Raw genomic sequence first — 15,754 nt, forward strand, 5'->3', positions numbered from 1 at the left:
AAAAAAAAAAAAAACATCAAGCAAAAGGTTTCAGTCCCTTCCTATAAGAATAGTTTGTCCCATATAATTACTATAGTATTAATAGTTTTATATAAGGGTAATAAGTGATTATTATTACATATCTGCCGCTACTTTCCCGCCTGCTCTGCCTGTGTAGGGTTCAGGTCTCTTTTGGGGTTTAGTGCTCAGGTTCATCTTGACTATTGTGCACAGTTTGCCATAGGCGGCCATTATAACACATATGTGTATAGAGAAGTCCAGTCTCCTACACTCAATACACTTCAGCCTGTGACAATATGGGGCATTGCATCTGGTTACAGGGGGCATATCTAACTACCATTGTTATTGTATATGGGGACAGAGAGCCTCTCTAGCTACAAAGGGCATTGTTTCTGGCTTCAGGGGCCACTGTATCTGGGTATAGGAGCCATAATGTATATGGTTAAAGAAGACATTGTGTTTGGTTACGAGGGCATATCTAGCTGTAAGGGTCATTATAGGGGCACACTGTATCTGGCTATAGCAGACATGGAATTTGATCCAGGTAGTATATCTAGTAACAAGGGGCATTGTATCTGGTTATAGAGGTATTGTATCTGGTTATAGGGGCATTGTATCTGGTTATAGGGGCATTGTATCTGGTTATAGGGGCATTGTATCTGGTTATAGGGGCATTGTATCGGGTTATAGAGGTATTGTATCTGGTTATAGGGGTATTGTATCTGGTTATAGGGGTATTGTATCGGGTTATAGAGGTATTGTATCTGGTTATAGGGGTATTGTATCTGGTTATAGGGGCATTGTATCTGGTTATAGGGGTATTGTATCTGGTTATAGGGGTATTGTATCGGGTTATAGGGGCATTGTATCGGGTTATAGGGGTATTGTATCTGGTTATAGGGGCATTGTATCTGGTTATAGGGGCATTGTATCTGGTTATAGGGGTATTGTATCAGGTTATAGAGGTATTGTATCGGGTTATAGGGGCATTGTATCTGGTTATAGGGGCATTGTATCGGGTTATAGGGGCATTGTATCTGGTTATAGGCGTATTGTATCTGGTTATAGGGATATTGTATCTGGTTATAGGGGCATTGTATCTGGTTATAGGGGCATTGTATCTGGTTATAGGGGTATTGTATCTGGTTATAGAGGTATTGTATCTGGTTATAGGGGTATTGTATCTGGTTATAGGGGTATTGTATCTGGTTATAGGGGCATTGTATCTGGTTATAGGGGTATTGTATCGGGTTATAGAGGTATTGTATCTGGTTATAGGGGCATTGTATCTGGTTATAGGGGTATTGTATCGGGTTATAGAGGTATTGTATCGGGTTATAGGGGCATTGTATCTGGTTATAGGGGCATTGTATCGGGTTACAGGGGCATTGTATCTGGTTATAGGGGCATTGTATCTGGTTATAGGGGTATTGTATCGGGTTATAGAGGTATTGTATCTGGTTATAGGGGCATTGTATCTGGTTATAGGGGTATTGTATCTGGTTATAGGGGTATTGTATCGGGTTATAGGGGCATTGTATCTGGTTATAGGGGCATTGTATCTGGTTATAGGGGTATTGTATCTGGTTATAGGGGCATTGTATCTGGTTATAGGGGTATTGTATCTGGTTATAGGGGTATTGTATCTGGTTATAGGGGCATTGTATCTGGTTATAGGGGTATTGTATCTGGTTATAGGGGCATTGTATCTGGTTATAGGGGTATTGTATCTGGTTATAGGGGTATTGTATCTGGTTATAGGGGTATTGTATCGGATTATAGGGGTATTGTATCGGGTTATAGGGGTATTGTATCTGGTTATAGGGGCATTGTATCTGGTTATAGGGGCATTGTATCTGGCTGCAGGAGGGGCAGTGTTGGATTGGTGGGAAGTGTAACTTTCTGTTTGCATGGCATTGTTTTGGGTTATATGGGGCATAGCTGGCTACAGGGGGCATTGCATCTGGTCATAGGGGGCATATCTGGTTAAATGGGGTGTTGTATCTGGCTGTAGGGAGCATTGTATCTAGCTACTGAGGCATTACCACTGGCTATAGGGGGCCTATCTGTCTACAGGGACAACTGTATCTGGCTGCAGGCGGCATATCTAGCTACAGGGGTATTATTATTTCATTATTGGCAATAGGGGATGTTATTATGAGGGAACGTGGGTTATGGAGCATTGTTACTGGCTGCAAGAGTTTTATTACTTGCTACAGGGTCATTATTGCTGACTACTGGTGACATTACCACTGGAAATGGGGGCATTATATCTGGCTACAGGGCTGCATATTACTGGGGTAGGGGCATTACTAATGGCTACAGGGCTCCTTATTACTGGGGAAGGGGCATTACTAATGGATACAGGACTCCATATTACTGGGGACGGGGCATTACTAATAGCTACAGGGCTCCATATTACTGGGGAAGGGGCATTACTAATAGCTACAGGGCTCCATATTACTGGGGACGGGGCATTACTAATGACTACAGGGCTCCATATTACTGGGGAAGGGGCATTACTAATGGCTACAGGGCTCCATATTACCGGGGAAGGGGCATTACTAATGGCTACAGGGGGCACTATTACTGGGGAAGGGGCATTACTAATGGCTACAGGGCTCCATATTACTGGGGAATCGGGGCATTACTAATGGCTACAGGGGGCACTATTACTGGGGAAGGGGCATTACTAATGGCTACAGGGGGCACTATTACTGGGGAAGGGGCATTACTAATGGCTACAGGGCTCCATATTACTGGGGAATCGGGGCATTACTAATGGCTACAGGGGGCACTATTACTGGGGAAGGGGCATTACTAATGACTACAGGGCTCCATATTACTGGGGAAGGGGCATTACTAATGGCTACAGGGGGCACTATTACTGGGGAAGGGGCATTACTAATGGCTACAGGGCTCCATATTACTGGGGAAGGGGCATTACTAATGGCTACAGGGCTCCATATTACTGGGGAAGGGGCATTACTAATGGCTACAGAGGGCACTTATATTTGAGAAGGATGCATAATAACTGGGACATACAGGTCAGTCACATTGTTATTGTGGGATCTGATCTGGGAAGGAGCTGCTGACAGAGCCTATGGCTGCTGTGGGATCTTAGTCCTTGGGGGTAAATCTTATCACTTGGGGGTAACTCTTCTTCCTTCTTTCATACCTGACCCTCTGCATTTCTTTCCTTCTGCCTAAATTTCCTGTCTATTCCTATTTTAAGGATTCTCCTTAAAAAAGTGTTAGCATCATCTCAAACTATACTGTCTGTAGCTGTATTCCAGTTTTTCTCCAACATCTCTCCAAGCATTCGATGCCAGTATTCAGCAGGACCCTCTTAGATGATTCTATACTGATGTTCCAGTATTTTCTTAAACGGGTTGTCCAGCAAAAATCTTTTTCTTTGATATCATATAGATTTGTAATTTACCTCTATCAAAAAAATCTCAAGACTTCTCATACTTATTAGCTGCTGTATGTCCTGCAGGAAATGTTTTATTTTCAGACTGACGCAGTGCTCTCTGCTGAACTCTGTGGCCAAGACAGGAACTGTCCAGAGCAGGAGAGGGTTTTCTATGGGGATTCCTAGAAAACCGAGACAGAGTTCCTGTCTTGGCCAGAGAGGACAGTAGAGAGCACTGTGTCAGTCTGAAAACAAAACATTTCCTGCAGGACATACAGCAGCTAATAAGTATGGGAAGACTTGAGATTTTTTAATACAAGTAAATTACATAACTTTATGATATCAGTTGATTTTCGCTGTATAACCCCTTTAAATCTTTAGAAATAGTGCCACACAATTCTGCCTGTCATTAGGGCCCACTTATATACTTATATAGCACAGTTCTAATGCTCACCTAGGTCCACCTAGATGGTTGTATGGCCTTACTCTAATATTCCCATAGGCCCAACCAGATGATCACAAAGCACAGCTCCAACAATCACATAGGCCGAACTAGAGGGCTAAATAGCACAGTTCCAACTTTCATCTCAGCATTCATAGATAGTTATAGTTACTGTTCCAGTGTTAACCTAGACCCACTTTCATGATTATACAGCTCAGCTCCAATATTCGCCCAGGCCCACCCAGGTGAACATATAGCACAGCCCCAACAATCACCTAGACCCCTTCAGATAATTATAAACCACTCTTACAATGTTCACCCAGGCCCACCCAGTGTACTTCTCCTCCCCTGGACCATTTATTTCCCGAATATTGCCCTCTCAAATGAGAGCTCCCTGCAATACCTTTTTTTCCCACCAGAATAGACACAATTTCTTTCCAATATTTTCTGTTGGGCACATGTCCAGAAGAGATGTAACATATATAATCCGTCTCCCCCCTTGTAGTGTTTGTATTCTAATAATACAGTCACTCTGTGCAACCTCAGGGTACGTTCACACTTCATTAAAATGAACACAGCATCAAATCTGCTGCGGATCCTGTAGGTGTGAACGCACCCTTAGGGTACGTTAACACTTAACGGGTCCGCAGCTGATTTTCTGCTGCGGATCCGCAGCAGATTTCATTTAAATAACTGAGCACAGCATCAAATCTGCTGCAGATCCTGTAGGTGTGAACGCACCATTAAAGAGTCTTTTATCCTCAGTTTTGTCAGCATGTTTCAATTGAAAATATTTTAATGTGACCCCAATTTTGATCTTAAATCACTAATTGCTTAAACGGCTTAAAGTTCCTTCCAGAATCCCTGATTTGATCTTGAAACTCCTGAAAATTGTGATTATTCAAAATTTCTGTGAATTCTAAACTTCCATGAATCCTGCATATTCTTTTTGTTTCCTGCCAGAGTTTGTGAGTAAGGAGACCGGACCAATCCTTCCCCTTCCATATTTTTCTTACTCCTCCTCATTTTAATTTGCCGAAAAACATTTTGTCTCGTTTCTTAGAAAAACTTTTCATCCTTTCTGAATCTTTGCTGGTAATAAAGTAAACTACTTGGCACACTAAGGGTGCTCTCACACATGGGTATTATTGGGCGTTTTTTATGCCCCCCCAACAAAACTTCACAAAAAGCGCCAGTGGCGTTCTTGCCTTTAAGTGTGAAAGTGTCTTTGAGACTCGAACATGGACTTCAATGCTGAAGTTTGTGTTCTGGTCAAAACCCCCCTTGCTGGAGCGGGTGGCAGACACGGCACACAGAGTTGGTGGGGAGGTTGGTTGGGGACCAGGGGATGGTTAACCTACCCCCAGTCTTAACCCATGCTCTAATGATCAGTGGCTGAGCACTGCCTTACCCACTGATTGGCTGAAATGATGCAGGAACATGATAATCTCAGCCAGTCAATGTTCCGGCTGCAGACCCTGTTTTGGAGGCTTAATCTTTGAAGAGGCAGAGCCTACCACAGTTGTATCTCAGTGTGCCGGGCTCTGGTGAAGAAGAGACGAGACATCAGGATGAGCATCAATAGGGCCCCCTTCTTCTCCCAGCACTGAACCCGTCCCAGCAATTAACCCCCTTCCTTGCTGGGGTGGGTACATTATGACATCAATGTGGCCCCCATGGGGTTATGTGAGGGTGGCATGCATCCTCACTTAACCCCCTGGGGGCCACATAGTTTAGTCTGGCACACAAAGTGTTAGGTGTGGATGCCATGCCATAAAATGGTCAAAGAGGAGTGTATGGAAACATCAGAGATTTCAATCAATAAATTACAAGATATACTCAATATTTTCCCATTAAGAGACTGATAGATATCAATCTACTCAGCTCCTTCTACTCTATAACATGATGCCGATAGCTTGGGTAGCATTTTCATGGTGACTGGTTCCTTTTAAACCCTGATATAGGCAGGGTGTAATAGGTGGTCAGTAATGTGATAGTACACTGCAATACAGTGGTCCTATATCCCCCAAATGGTATAGGTCAGAATTATTATAGTGGATAAAAGACATTCACAATGTACATATTTAAGTTATTTTATATTAATTAAAAAAAAGACAAAAAGCACAAACATATCAAAACAACAAATGACAAAAAAAAAAAAAGTTTGAGAATTGTGTGGAAACTGTTTACTCTGTAGGCCATACAGGCTTACATTCTGGAAAACCCCAAGCACTTCATAAATTGGATGTCTCTTGGCCTCCAGTGTATGTGATGTACCTGTAAACTATACTATGACAACCAAAGTATAACGGTAGCATGTTGCATTTAACCATTGTAGGGATGTAAGTGGAGTGCCGTATACCACTGTGACAGAAACTCAACACGGTATCTCAGTATGTGCAGTGTCCGATGTGTGGGTCCTATTTGTTGAAGTCTAAAATGTGCTTTGTGCACATCTGCACAGCATGTTTCTCTGGTACACCATGATCATCATAGGCCAGAACTCTCTCAAACAAAGCATTTCTGCTCATGGCAACCAGAGTGCAAATATAATTTTTAAAAAGTTTGGTTTTGATAGGCGGGGGTCTCAGTGCCTGGACCCCAACTGATCACAACTGATCATAACTTTCTTAAAAGTTTTTTTATATTTGCACCGTGACATTGGTCGCTCTGGGTAACAGGGCCATTAAACCAGTCCCTTTAGCAACCAATCATATCACAGCAATTAGTTTTTTTTACCCATGTCACTGTACCCTGCCGAGCTGCATTATATCTTCATGCACAAACAAGCTTTTGGGGCGGGTTCAGACTACGGAATTCTTGCGGATAAATTCTGCGGAATTCCGGCGGATAAATTCTGCGGAATTCCGCCACTTGAACTCGCTCGCGGCCGCGCGCCTTTCCGCCAGCCCCATAGACACCATTCTATGGGCCGGCTGATTCCGCTATCCGCCGAAAGAATTGACGTGTCAGACGGCCCACAGAATGGTGTCTATGGAACCGGTGGAAAGGCGCGCGGCCGTGACCGTGTACAGGCAACGGTATTCCGCAGAATTTATCCCCGAGAATTCCGTAGTCTGAACCCACCCTTATAGTCCGAGTAAACACCCAGCTGTCAGGATTACAATGATTCTTTGGATGCTGAAGGAAACGGTTAAAAGTAAAATTGTAAGCATGAGTTTTGTAAACTGAATAACCCAGAAAAAGAATAAAAATGTACAAATACCCCACATAAAGGATCACCCAAAAAATCAGCTAGCCGCCTATACACAATGATAGTGCGGCAAGTCTTAGATTTTTTTCTCTCCCTCTTCTTTTAAATTAAATCAAGAACACATGTAACTAAAGTGCAAGTTCTGTATAGACTTGTCGGTTCCAGTCCAGACATCACTCTTGTCCACACCGGAGATTTTAAAGGATTTTTACTTGCAAGACATTGGGCGAGGATCTTGTTTCTTGCTCCAGAGAACAGTGTTATATAGATGGGGCAGCCGCTTTGACCTTGTTAAAATAATCAGGATTTGAAAGGTGAAGGATTAGTTCCGAGGGAAGTCTTTTCCTTCAATAGTGGCCAGCTATTCTGTAATATCCAGTATGCTGTCCCATCCAGCAACCCGTCTGTTGCGTCTAACATCATTCCATGTCTTCACTCCATCTTAGACCTTTCAAAATGCGTGATCATCCTCTCCTAATAAAAAGAAAAAATATAATATACTTTGTGAATTTTTTTTAAAAGTTCCTCAAACTTATTTTGAGCCTAACAAGTTGAATATGAATAAGTAGAAATGAGTTACAGGATGATTCGTTTCAGTTCCCTATGGTAAGGGCGGGATGTCTCTCAAAAGCCGAGCACATGACTGCCATGAGTTCTGCTTTTGCAGCCAGATATATAAATGGAAGATACTGACCTCGTCTGAATCCAATAACGCGGGGAGAGCTCTGCAAGTAAAGCACAAAACAGTCATTCACAAGAGGTTACACTGGATTCCTACTGGTACACTTCTGCACAACTATCTGCTTTGTGCATCGGAGTTCGTGAAGCTATCCCCCAGGGAATATGGATCTATTCTACAGTACATTACAAGTCATGCAGATCTCGGTTTGATTTAAAGGGGTAGTGCGGCGCTAAACAATTATTCACAAAATAACACATTACAAAGTTATACAACTTTGTAATGTATGTTATGTATGTGAATGGCCCCCTTCCCCGTGTTTCCCCCCCACCCACGCTAGACCCGGAAGTGTGGTGCATTATACTCACCACATCTCGTGTCGACCCCCGTTCGCCATCTTGGGACAATGACAGTCTTCGGGAGGCCGGCCGAACCGCTCCATTCGTCCCTCATGCTGGCCCCCCTATGCTGCGTCATCAGCAGCTCAGCCACGATTGGCTGAGCATAACTGTGCTCAGCTAATCGCGGCTGAGCACAGTTATGATGCGGCAGAGGGGGGTCGGCATGAGGGACGGATGGAGTGGTTCGGCCGGCCTCTCGAAGATGACATCATTGTCCCAAGATGCCAGGCGAGGGTCGACACGAGATGCGGTGAATATAATACACCACACTTCCGGGTCTAGCGTGGGTGGGGGGAAACACGGGGAAGGGGGCCATTCACATACATAACATACATTACAAAGTTGTATAACTTTGTAATGTGTGTTATTTTGTGAATAATTGTTTAGCGCCGCACTATGCCTTTAAAGAGTATTATATAATCCTATAAAATAAACAAACTCAGTCAGGATGACTCCACTGCTTGTAATGTTTAAAGAGGACCTGTCACCCGGGAGGACAACGCCGAGCCCCAGATACCTCCCCTTTCCTGCAAGTCTCGCTCTTGGACCCGGTCCTCGGACGGAGATATCAGCGCCCCAAGCCGTGCACGAGTTGTATGCTAATTACCTGAGATGAGTCCGATGCCCATAGAGAATGACTGGAGCAGTCATACTCTATGGGCATCGGACTCATCTCTGCTAAGCGCACACATGGCTTTTGACGGCGAGATCTCCGTCACGGGACTGGGTCCAGGAGCAAGACTTGCAGGAAAGGGTAAGTATCTGGGGCTCCACCAGGGGGTTGGGCGGGCTCGGCACAGTCGTCATCCCAGCTGACAGGTTTCCGGTTTTCCAGGACTGGATCCAGCTTTTTCCTGCACACTGTGGTCAATTCTTCATGGGAGTGCCAGAGACAGCAGAGTATTGTACTCAGCTCTCCTACAGAATTAATGGGGCACCAGTGTCCATGCATCACTGCCACTCTTTTCTTGGGGGGAGGCTCTACAGGATGGATGTTAAAAGTTCATCTAACGCAGGCAAAGCTGGAAACACGTATCAACTTTACATTTATTGTAAACTAGAAATACTCACACATCAGTAACAGATGAAGGTATGTTCTCTTCTACCCACTTCAAATCCTCCTCCTATAGAAAACACAAGGGATTCTTAAACTAAAATATCATTTCACAAGGCAGTGTAAACCCTTTCAGATCATTAAAGTGGCTCTGATACTATGACCACAGGTCATGCTACATCACCCAGCACACTTCCGAAACATATTCAAGTAGCCGTGTCTCTGCCCGGTATAACCTGCAAACTTACATTTATAAAGTCCTGCGCTCTATGTAAATGAGGCCCAACTAGTCATTGGGGTGTCTTCCTTTCAGCAAGTAGTCATGGCCACCAGATGTGTCAGCGCTGTAATCACGCTCCCCTAGGAGTTATTCAAAGAGCTGTAATCTCCATGATGTCACCAAGAGATGAGCCTTCGCGCCTGGGTGACGAGAAAGCTCGCCTTTCAGTGACGTCATGGAGATCACATCGATTTGAATCATGTCCAGAGGGGCGTGATTACAGCGCTGACACGCCTGGTGACCGTGACTACTTGCTGAAAGGAAGACACCCAGTTGGGCCTTAGTTACATAAAGTGTGGGCCAGTTTACATGGCGCAAAAGCAGCAGAACTCTCCTCTGCGGAATCCCGCCTGCCTCAGTCTCACACAGTGTGTCAATAGGTGAGTTCGCTCGCCTGCCTCCGCTTTTGTCATTTACGCTCAAAAAATTGAAAGGTAAATTCTTTGAGCAAAAAGCAACGGAATCGGAGATGCGCAAGCTCTCCCATAGGCGCTGCTTTTGCTCTGTGTGAACTGGCAGGGACTTGGGCTACATGATAATGTTTCAGAAGTGTGCTGAGTAATGTAGCAGCACGTTAGCATTATAGGTATTTTTGAGTGATCCTTGACTGAACCACACACACACACACACACACACACACACACACACAGTACAGCTCCGTGACAAAACCTATGAACATTTTTTACAACTGATCAAAGTTTTTCCTATTTTGGCTCTTGATGGTTTCTCTTGATTCAAGCGTCATGCGTACTTACAGCTTTAGTAACCTTCACATTTCCATTTGTTTCTGGCTTTGAGCTTCTCATTTTCATTCCTTCTATAGAATACAAAAAAAAAAACAGTGTCAATGGCAGGGATTTATCTTTGTTCTTGACTAATCAGAGGCAGTAAATTACTTAGGACCCAAAAAATATGGGAGAGTCTTAAACTGCCACAAAGTCAGTTTATATATTTTAATCTTATGCAATTTATCAAAATAATTTAAAGTAAGTTTGCATCTTTTCATTCATACAGAGTAAAGTCAGCAAAAACCTTTATATATCAGACCTCAAAAGTGACATGTAACAGATCTGACATTCATGCGGCAGGTCACTTTATTTTATGTGTCACCCACTTTACTGCATATGGAATTTCCAGGTCTATTGGGCTGATATGGTTCCCTGAACAGCTGTATACAATTCCTGCAGCAGCCACGGCATGCCCCCAAGAAAGAACTTTAATCCCCCGGGCGCGTGACAGGCAGCGGCGGGGAAGTAGTCATCTGGGCTGCTCCCCGTCCGTATCTAGTCACCACTCTCTGCCTGTCAGCACGCTCCGAGGGGATGAATGACAGGCCTTTACTGGCCTCTCTGCCTGTAAATCATCCCTCCGAGCGCCCTGACAAGCAGAGCGGTGGCTAGATATGGGCTGGGAGCCGCCCAGATGACTACTTCCCCACCACTGCCTGTCACGCGTCCGGGGGATTAAAGTCCTTTTTTCGGGTATACAGCTACTGCTGCAGCCGTAAGTACTGCGGCTGCTGCAGGAGCTGTATACAGCAGTTCAGGGAACCATATCATCCTGACTGGACTGATTGGTTCCCTTTAAAGTAGTTCACATTGAGAACAGAAAAAATATGCAAACCAGCAGCTAAGTTAGTGACCATATAAGCAAGAACATATATAGCAAATTATGACTGTTCAGATATACATTAAGTCATACCGAAGCTCTCTTTTAGCATAGGTTCTTTTTGTTCATCATCTTCATCATCATCTTCTTCATTAAGTGGTGAAAAGGCAAACCTTGAGGAAAGGGAAAACAGTCATGAGAAATACAGTCTACTATACAGCCACAGAGAATTTCTAGAAAACACTAAAAACACACCAACTTCTACAAACTGGAAAAAAGTGACTGTGTAGGGGTAAGGAAACTTGGTAAAAGAGAGGATACCCAAACATGGATGATATTAGTCATTGTGGAGGAAGGGGTGTGTTAGCCTTTAAACACCTACAGGTGATATCCAATGTTCAGAATCCAAACTCTTCAGCAACAAAGAAATGCCTATTAGACGAAAACCGCACAGTGCAACTGGTAACACCCAATTAAAGGGGATATTCAGGCTTTAAAAAACATGGCCGCCTTCTTCCAAAAACACCAACTGTCCTGTGCTCAGGTTGGGTGTGGGTTTTGCAGCTCAGTTCCACTGAAGTGAACGTAGCTGAATTGTAATACCACACACAACCTGAGGACAGGGCTGGTGCTGTTTTTACAGGGGTAAAATGCACCTAAGACTTAACTGTATTGAGCAGCCGACAGTGTCTTCTTTGGCTAGTCTCCCTGAGTTCAGTGATATGTTTGCCGTATTGGTCTAATAGGCATTGCTCCCACCAAGCCAGGATCCTACGCCGCACTGATGAGGGGAAACTCCCCGAAACAGCCGTCTGTGGATGGATACCTGGCTTTGATATTTTCCAGGTCATATCATCAGACTAATAACTGAGTTGTACTTTGACTGAAGGGGCCACTTAATATGGTGGTTTGGTGGTCTCCCTACAGGAGCCACCCCTTTGCCAGGTCCTTCCCTGGAGGGATATCTGGCTAGTCCCATGTTTTGAGACTCTTAACTGAGCCTCTGCAGACTATTTTGCATATTGATGTTTCCCAGGGGGCAATGCACCTAGGATTTCACTGTATTGAGTGCTTTAAAACAGCAGTCTCTTAACCCCTTAACGACATCGGGCGTAAATTTACGCCCTGATGCCGGTAAGGGAGTTCAGAGCGGGGCCGCGCGGCGACCCCGCTCTGAACCGCGGCGGTCCCGGGTGCCACTTGTAGCCCGGGACCGCTGGTATTAGCGGGCACGGTCCGATCGCCGTGCCCGCTAATACAGTAAGACCGATAGAAAGAGCACATCATGGCGCAAAAAATGACACCTCACACAGCCCCATAGACCAAAGGATAAAAGCGCTATAAGCCTGGGAATGGAGCGGTTTTAAGTGACGTATAATTGTTGACAATGGTTTAAATTTTTTACAGGCCATCAGATACAAAGTTATACATGTTATATATCGTTTTAATCGTAACGACTTGAGGAACATATATAACAAGTCAGTTTTACCCCAGGGCGAATGGCGTAAAAACACATTTCCCCCAAATAAACGAAATGCGTTTTTTTTTTTTTCAATTTCACCACACTTTGAATTTTTTTCTGGTTTCGCAGTGCACTTTATGCAAAAATTCAGCCTGTCATTGCAAAGTACAATTAGTGACGCAAAAAATAAGGGCTCATGTGGGTCTCTAGGTGGAAAAATGCAAGTGCTATGGCCTTTTAAGCACAAGGAGGAAAAACCGAAAACACAAAAATCGAAATTGGCTCTGTCCTTAAGGGGTTAAACAGTGTCCTCTTTGGCTGATCTCCCTGAGATCAGTGATCTGTTTGCAGTTTTTGCAAGTAGGTTGCTACATTGTTTTCTAATTCTGGATAACCCCTTTAAAAATGTAAAATCTAGCCATTCTGAGGTTATTGGGAGAATATAAGGATGCAAACATTTATTATTTTAATGACTGAGTACTTTAGTACTTGGAGCAAACCTTCAGCAGATGTGAATGGTAAATTAAAGTGAAAGTAAACCTGCCTAGGATAAACATATTTATTCTTAGATAAAAACTCGATGGACCACAAGGCCTTTTATGCCCAAAATGCAGAAAAGGTGCAAATCCTGCCACTATGCTGAAAGAACGATTCTACATGGATTCAGTGCTCATTCTGCATAGGCGCAAAATATCTCCAGTGTGAACACTACCCTAAAGTTATGCAACATTATGTATGCCCTCAAAGGTAAACAGGCTAAAGAGATTTTTTTTTTTTACTAGAACATTTACTAAAACAGACACCTGATAGGTCTACAAACAGTTCATTTTTTTAACCTCCCGTTTCCTTTTCCTGCAGTCTGTCATTTGGTCATACACACCTCTGATTGTTTGCTGACGGCCTCCACAGAACCATGATAAGAAACAAGATCATAGAGAACAACAGGCGCCAAATGGCATCATCCACCCACAGCTCCCGCCAATCCTGCCCAAAAATATATATACACATTACAAATTGCAACTTTAATTATACAATATTTATCCATCTCTACAAACAATGGAGCAAAAGTCACAAAACTATAAATGCTGACATTTGTATTACAGCAGGTTAGTAAGGCTACCTCTGCGTACTATACTTAATAGGGGCCTAGTGATAGTTCATGTATGAACGCTCTATGCCCACTAGAGTGTCTCTCTGATCAGTTACATACAGCGTTGTATTGCAACCCCCATAGGTTTACATCAAACATAAAGTGTCACTGTCATTAGGAAAAAGATGTCAAAAATTCTGATCAGTCAGTGTCTGAGTGGGGAAAGGGCGAGGTTATGCGCTTCACTACATGGCTCATTGTGATTTTGTCTCACTGCATAAGACAAGATTCAAAAGGTTAATAACGGAGTGTGCAGTGAGATGGAGCTCATAGCGAGCTGAAGAGTGAAGCGCACAACCATGTGCTTCTCCCTGCTCATTTCAGAAACTGGTGAGGGTCTGAACACTCATACATCAAGGGACTAACACTTTGATACGTATCTTCGACACGTCAAACGTTTTTTTTCTTTAAAGGACAGGGACATTTTAATATTAGATAACATTAGCAAGTTTACCTTACGCAGCATTACGCCTTCAGATCTGATTGCATAGTGCCGGGGTTAAGCGACAACTGACAAGGTGAATAGTAACCCAATAATCAATTTAGTCAAAGAAATAACAGTATCAATTGAGGTCTGCTTCAGCATTGCTACTTAAAGAGGACCTGTCAGCTATTAGTCATACACTACCGAAATTATATAATCCTTTTACACGCCTATCATTAGCATCAAAACTCACCGACTGACAGTCGACAAAGCGGAACTTCATTGTGGTCCAGATGATAAATATGATTGATGCTAAAAGAGAAATAGAAAAAGTTCACTGCTGATCTGAACTCTTGAGCTGCATTCACACGTCCGTGATATATTATATTGTCCGTAAGCTGACTATCCATCACAGACTCACCTCTGGACCTCTTACGGAAGTCTCGGCATCATATATTTATTCTTATCCCGGGAGCTCCAAAACAGTTAAAGCTCCATTCCCCTGTATTGACAGCTGTGTCAGTTCAGCAGCATAGAACTTAAGCTGTTACAGAGCTCCCGGCATCATCATAAATTATGAGGCCGAGAGTTCTGTAAGAGGTCAACACTACAACCCCGTCAACAGTTTTCCATGCAAAGTAATGCGGTCGGTTACTAACTGTGCAGGGAATTATAACTAGGTTGCCAATCAGTCCCTTACATTCTGTAGACTTGCAATGGACTGCCATTTATTATAATACATACAGTAACCAAATGGCCCCCTTTTTCAGTCACGTTTTCAGACACTATGAGCAGGATCTCGGTTCTCTCTGTGGTTCCATACATTAGCAATAAGCAGATGAACACACATACCTACTACAGCCAGGATCAGGGTGTTTGTGAAGTGTCTGTACAGAGACAGCTTGACCACGTTCCTTCTCAGCGTCAGCAGCTTCATGGTCTGAGTTAGGCTTATGAAGATGTGCCAGTAGGTTAAGGAAATGCAGAAACATTTGTGCTAGTGACATTTCTAAAGAGATGGCTATTCTAACATAAGAGGGCGCTATAGTTTACTTTTGCAAAATTGTCTGGTCAATGTATGAGCAATTAAAGGAGTCTAGCTGTATTCTCCTGCTGGATCTGATGGTGCATAGAGAGACACAACATGCTGGGCAGGAGTATGTAACAGCCCTCGAACATTCATCTCTATAGGCCCAGTGTTAGATCAGGTGGGAGAGTACATAGAGAGAAACCCTTTAAGTTCAGACAATGAGCCAGTAGCACCATAGACAGCAACACTGACATCTGCTGTAGAAGCATGACAATGTTCTTAGTTATTTACTATGTTAAAGGGGTACTCCAGAGAGAAACTTTTTAAAAGCGACTTTGTACCCACAATCTGCCCCCTCCAAACCACTTGTACCATTGGAAAGCTGCTTTTAAGATCTGTCCTGGGGTCCGTTCGGCAGGTGATGCAGTTATTGTCCAAAAAAAACCACAACTTTTAAACTTGCAGTCCTGTGTCAAATTGGAGTGGCCTAGAGTGTGTGCGCCCTAGGCCTGTGACACCTCCCCAGCCTCTTCACCATTAGATATGCCCCAGGGCAGGATTTCTCCCATTCATAATTTGACTGAACACTGCACAT

General features: G+C 43.6%; 1 protein-coding gene across 3 annotated transcripts in view; it reads right to left on the reverse strand.

The window, feature by feature from the left end:
- Window positions 1–6,600: 6,600 nt before the first annotated feature.
- Window positions 6,601–15,754, reverse strand: part of LOC138770749 (transmembrane protein 87A-like) — a 16,217-nt gene continuing 7,063 nt past the window's right edge. For 2 of the 3 annotated variants that reach the window (XM_069949961.1, XM_069949960.1), the window contains exons 4-11: window positions 14,982–15,088; window positions 14,383–14,441; window positions 13,436–13,539; window positions 11,187–11,266; window positions 10,241–10,302; window positions 9,223–9,275; window positions 7,766–7,796; window positions 6,601–7,545 (exon numbers count right to left, since the gene is read on the reverse strand). In XM_069949961.1, coding sequence (XP_069806062.1) covers window positions 7,504–7,545; window positions 7,766–7,796; window positions 9,223–9,275; window positions 10,241–10,302; window positions 11,187–11,266; window positions 13,436–13,539; window positions 14,383–14,441; window positions 14,982–15,088 — 538 coding nt within the window. In that variant the 3' untranslated portion in view covers window positions 6,601–7,503. The remainder of the gene's footprint in view (window positions 7,546–7,765; window positions 7,797–9,222; window positions 9,276–10,240; window positions 10,303–11,186; window positions 11,267–13,435; window positions 13,540–14,382; window positions 14,442–14,981; window positions 15,089–15,754) is intronic. The other variant, XM_069949962.1, reaches the window with a different exon arrangement.

This window comes from Dendropsophus ebraccatus, chromosome 13 (assembly GCF_027789765.1).
Source record: "Dendropsophus ebraccatus isolate aDenEbr1 chromosome 13, aDenEbr1.pat, whole genome shotgun sequence".
In the NCBI taxonomy this organism is placed as follows: domain Eukaryota; kingdom Metazoa; phylum Chordata; class Amphibia; order Anura; family Hylidae; genus Dendropsophus; species Dendropsophus ebraccatus.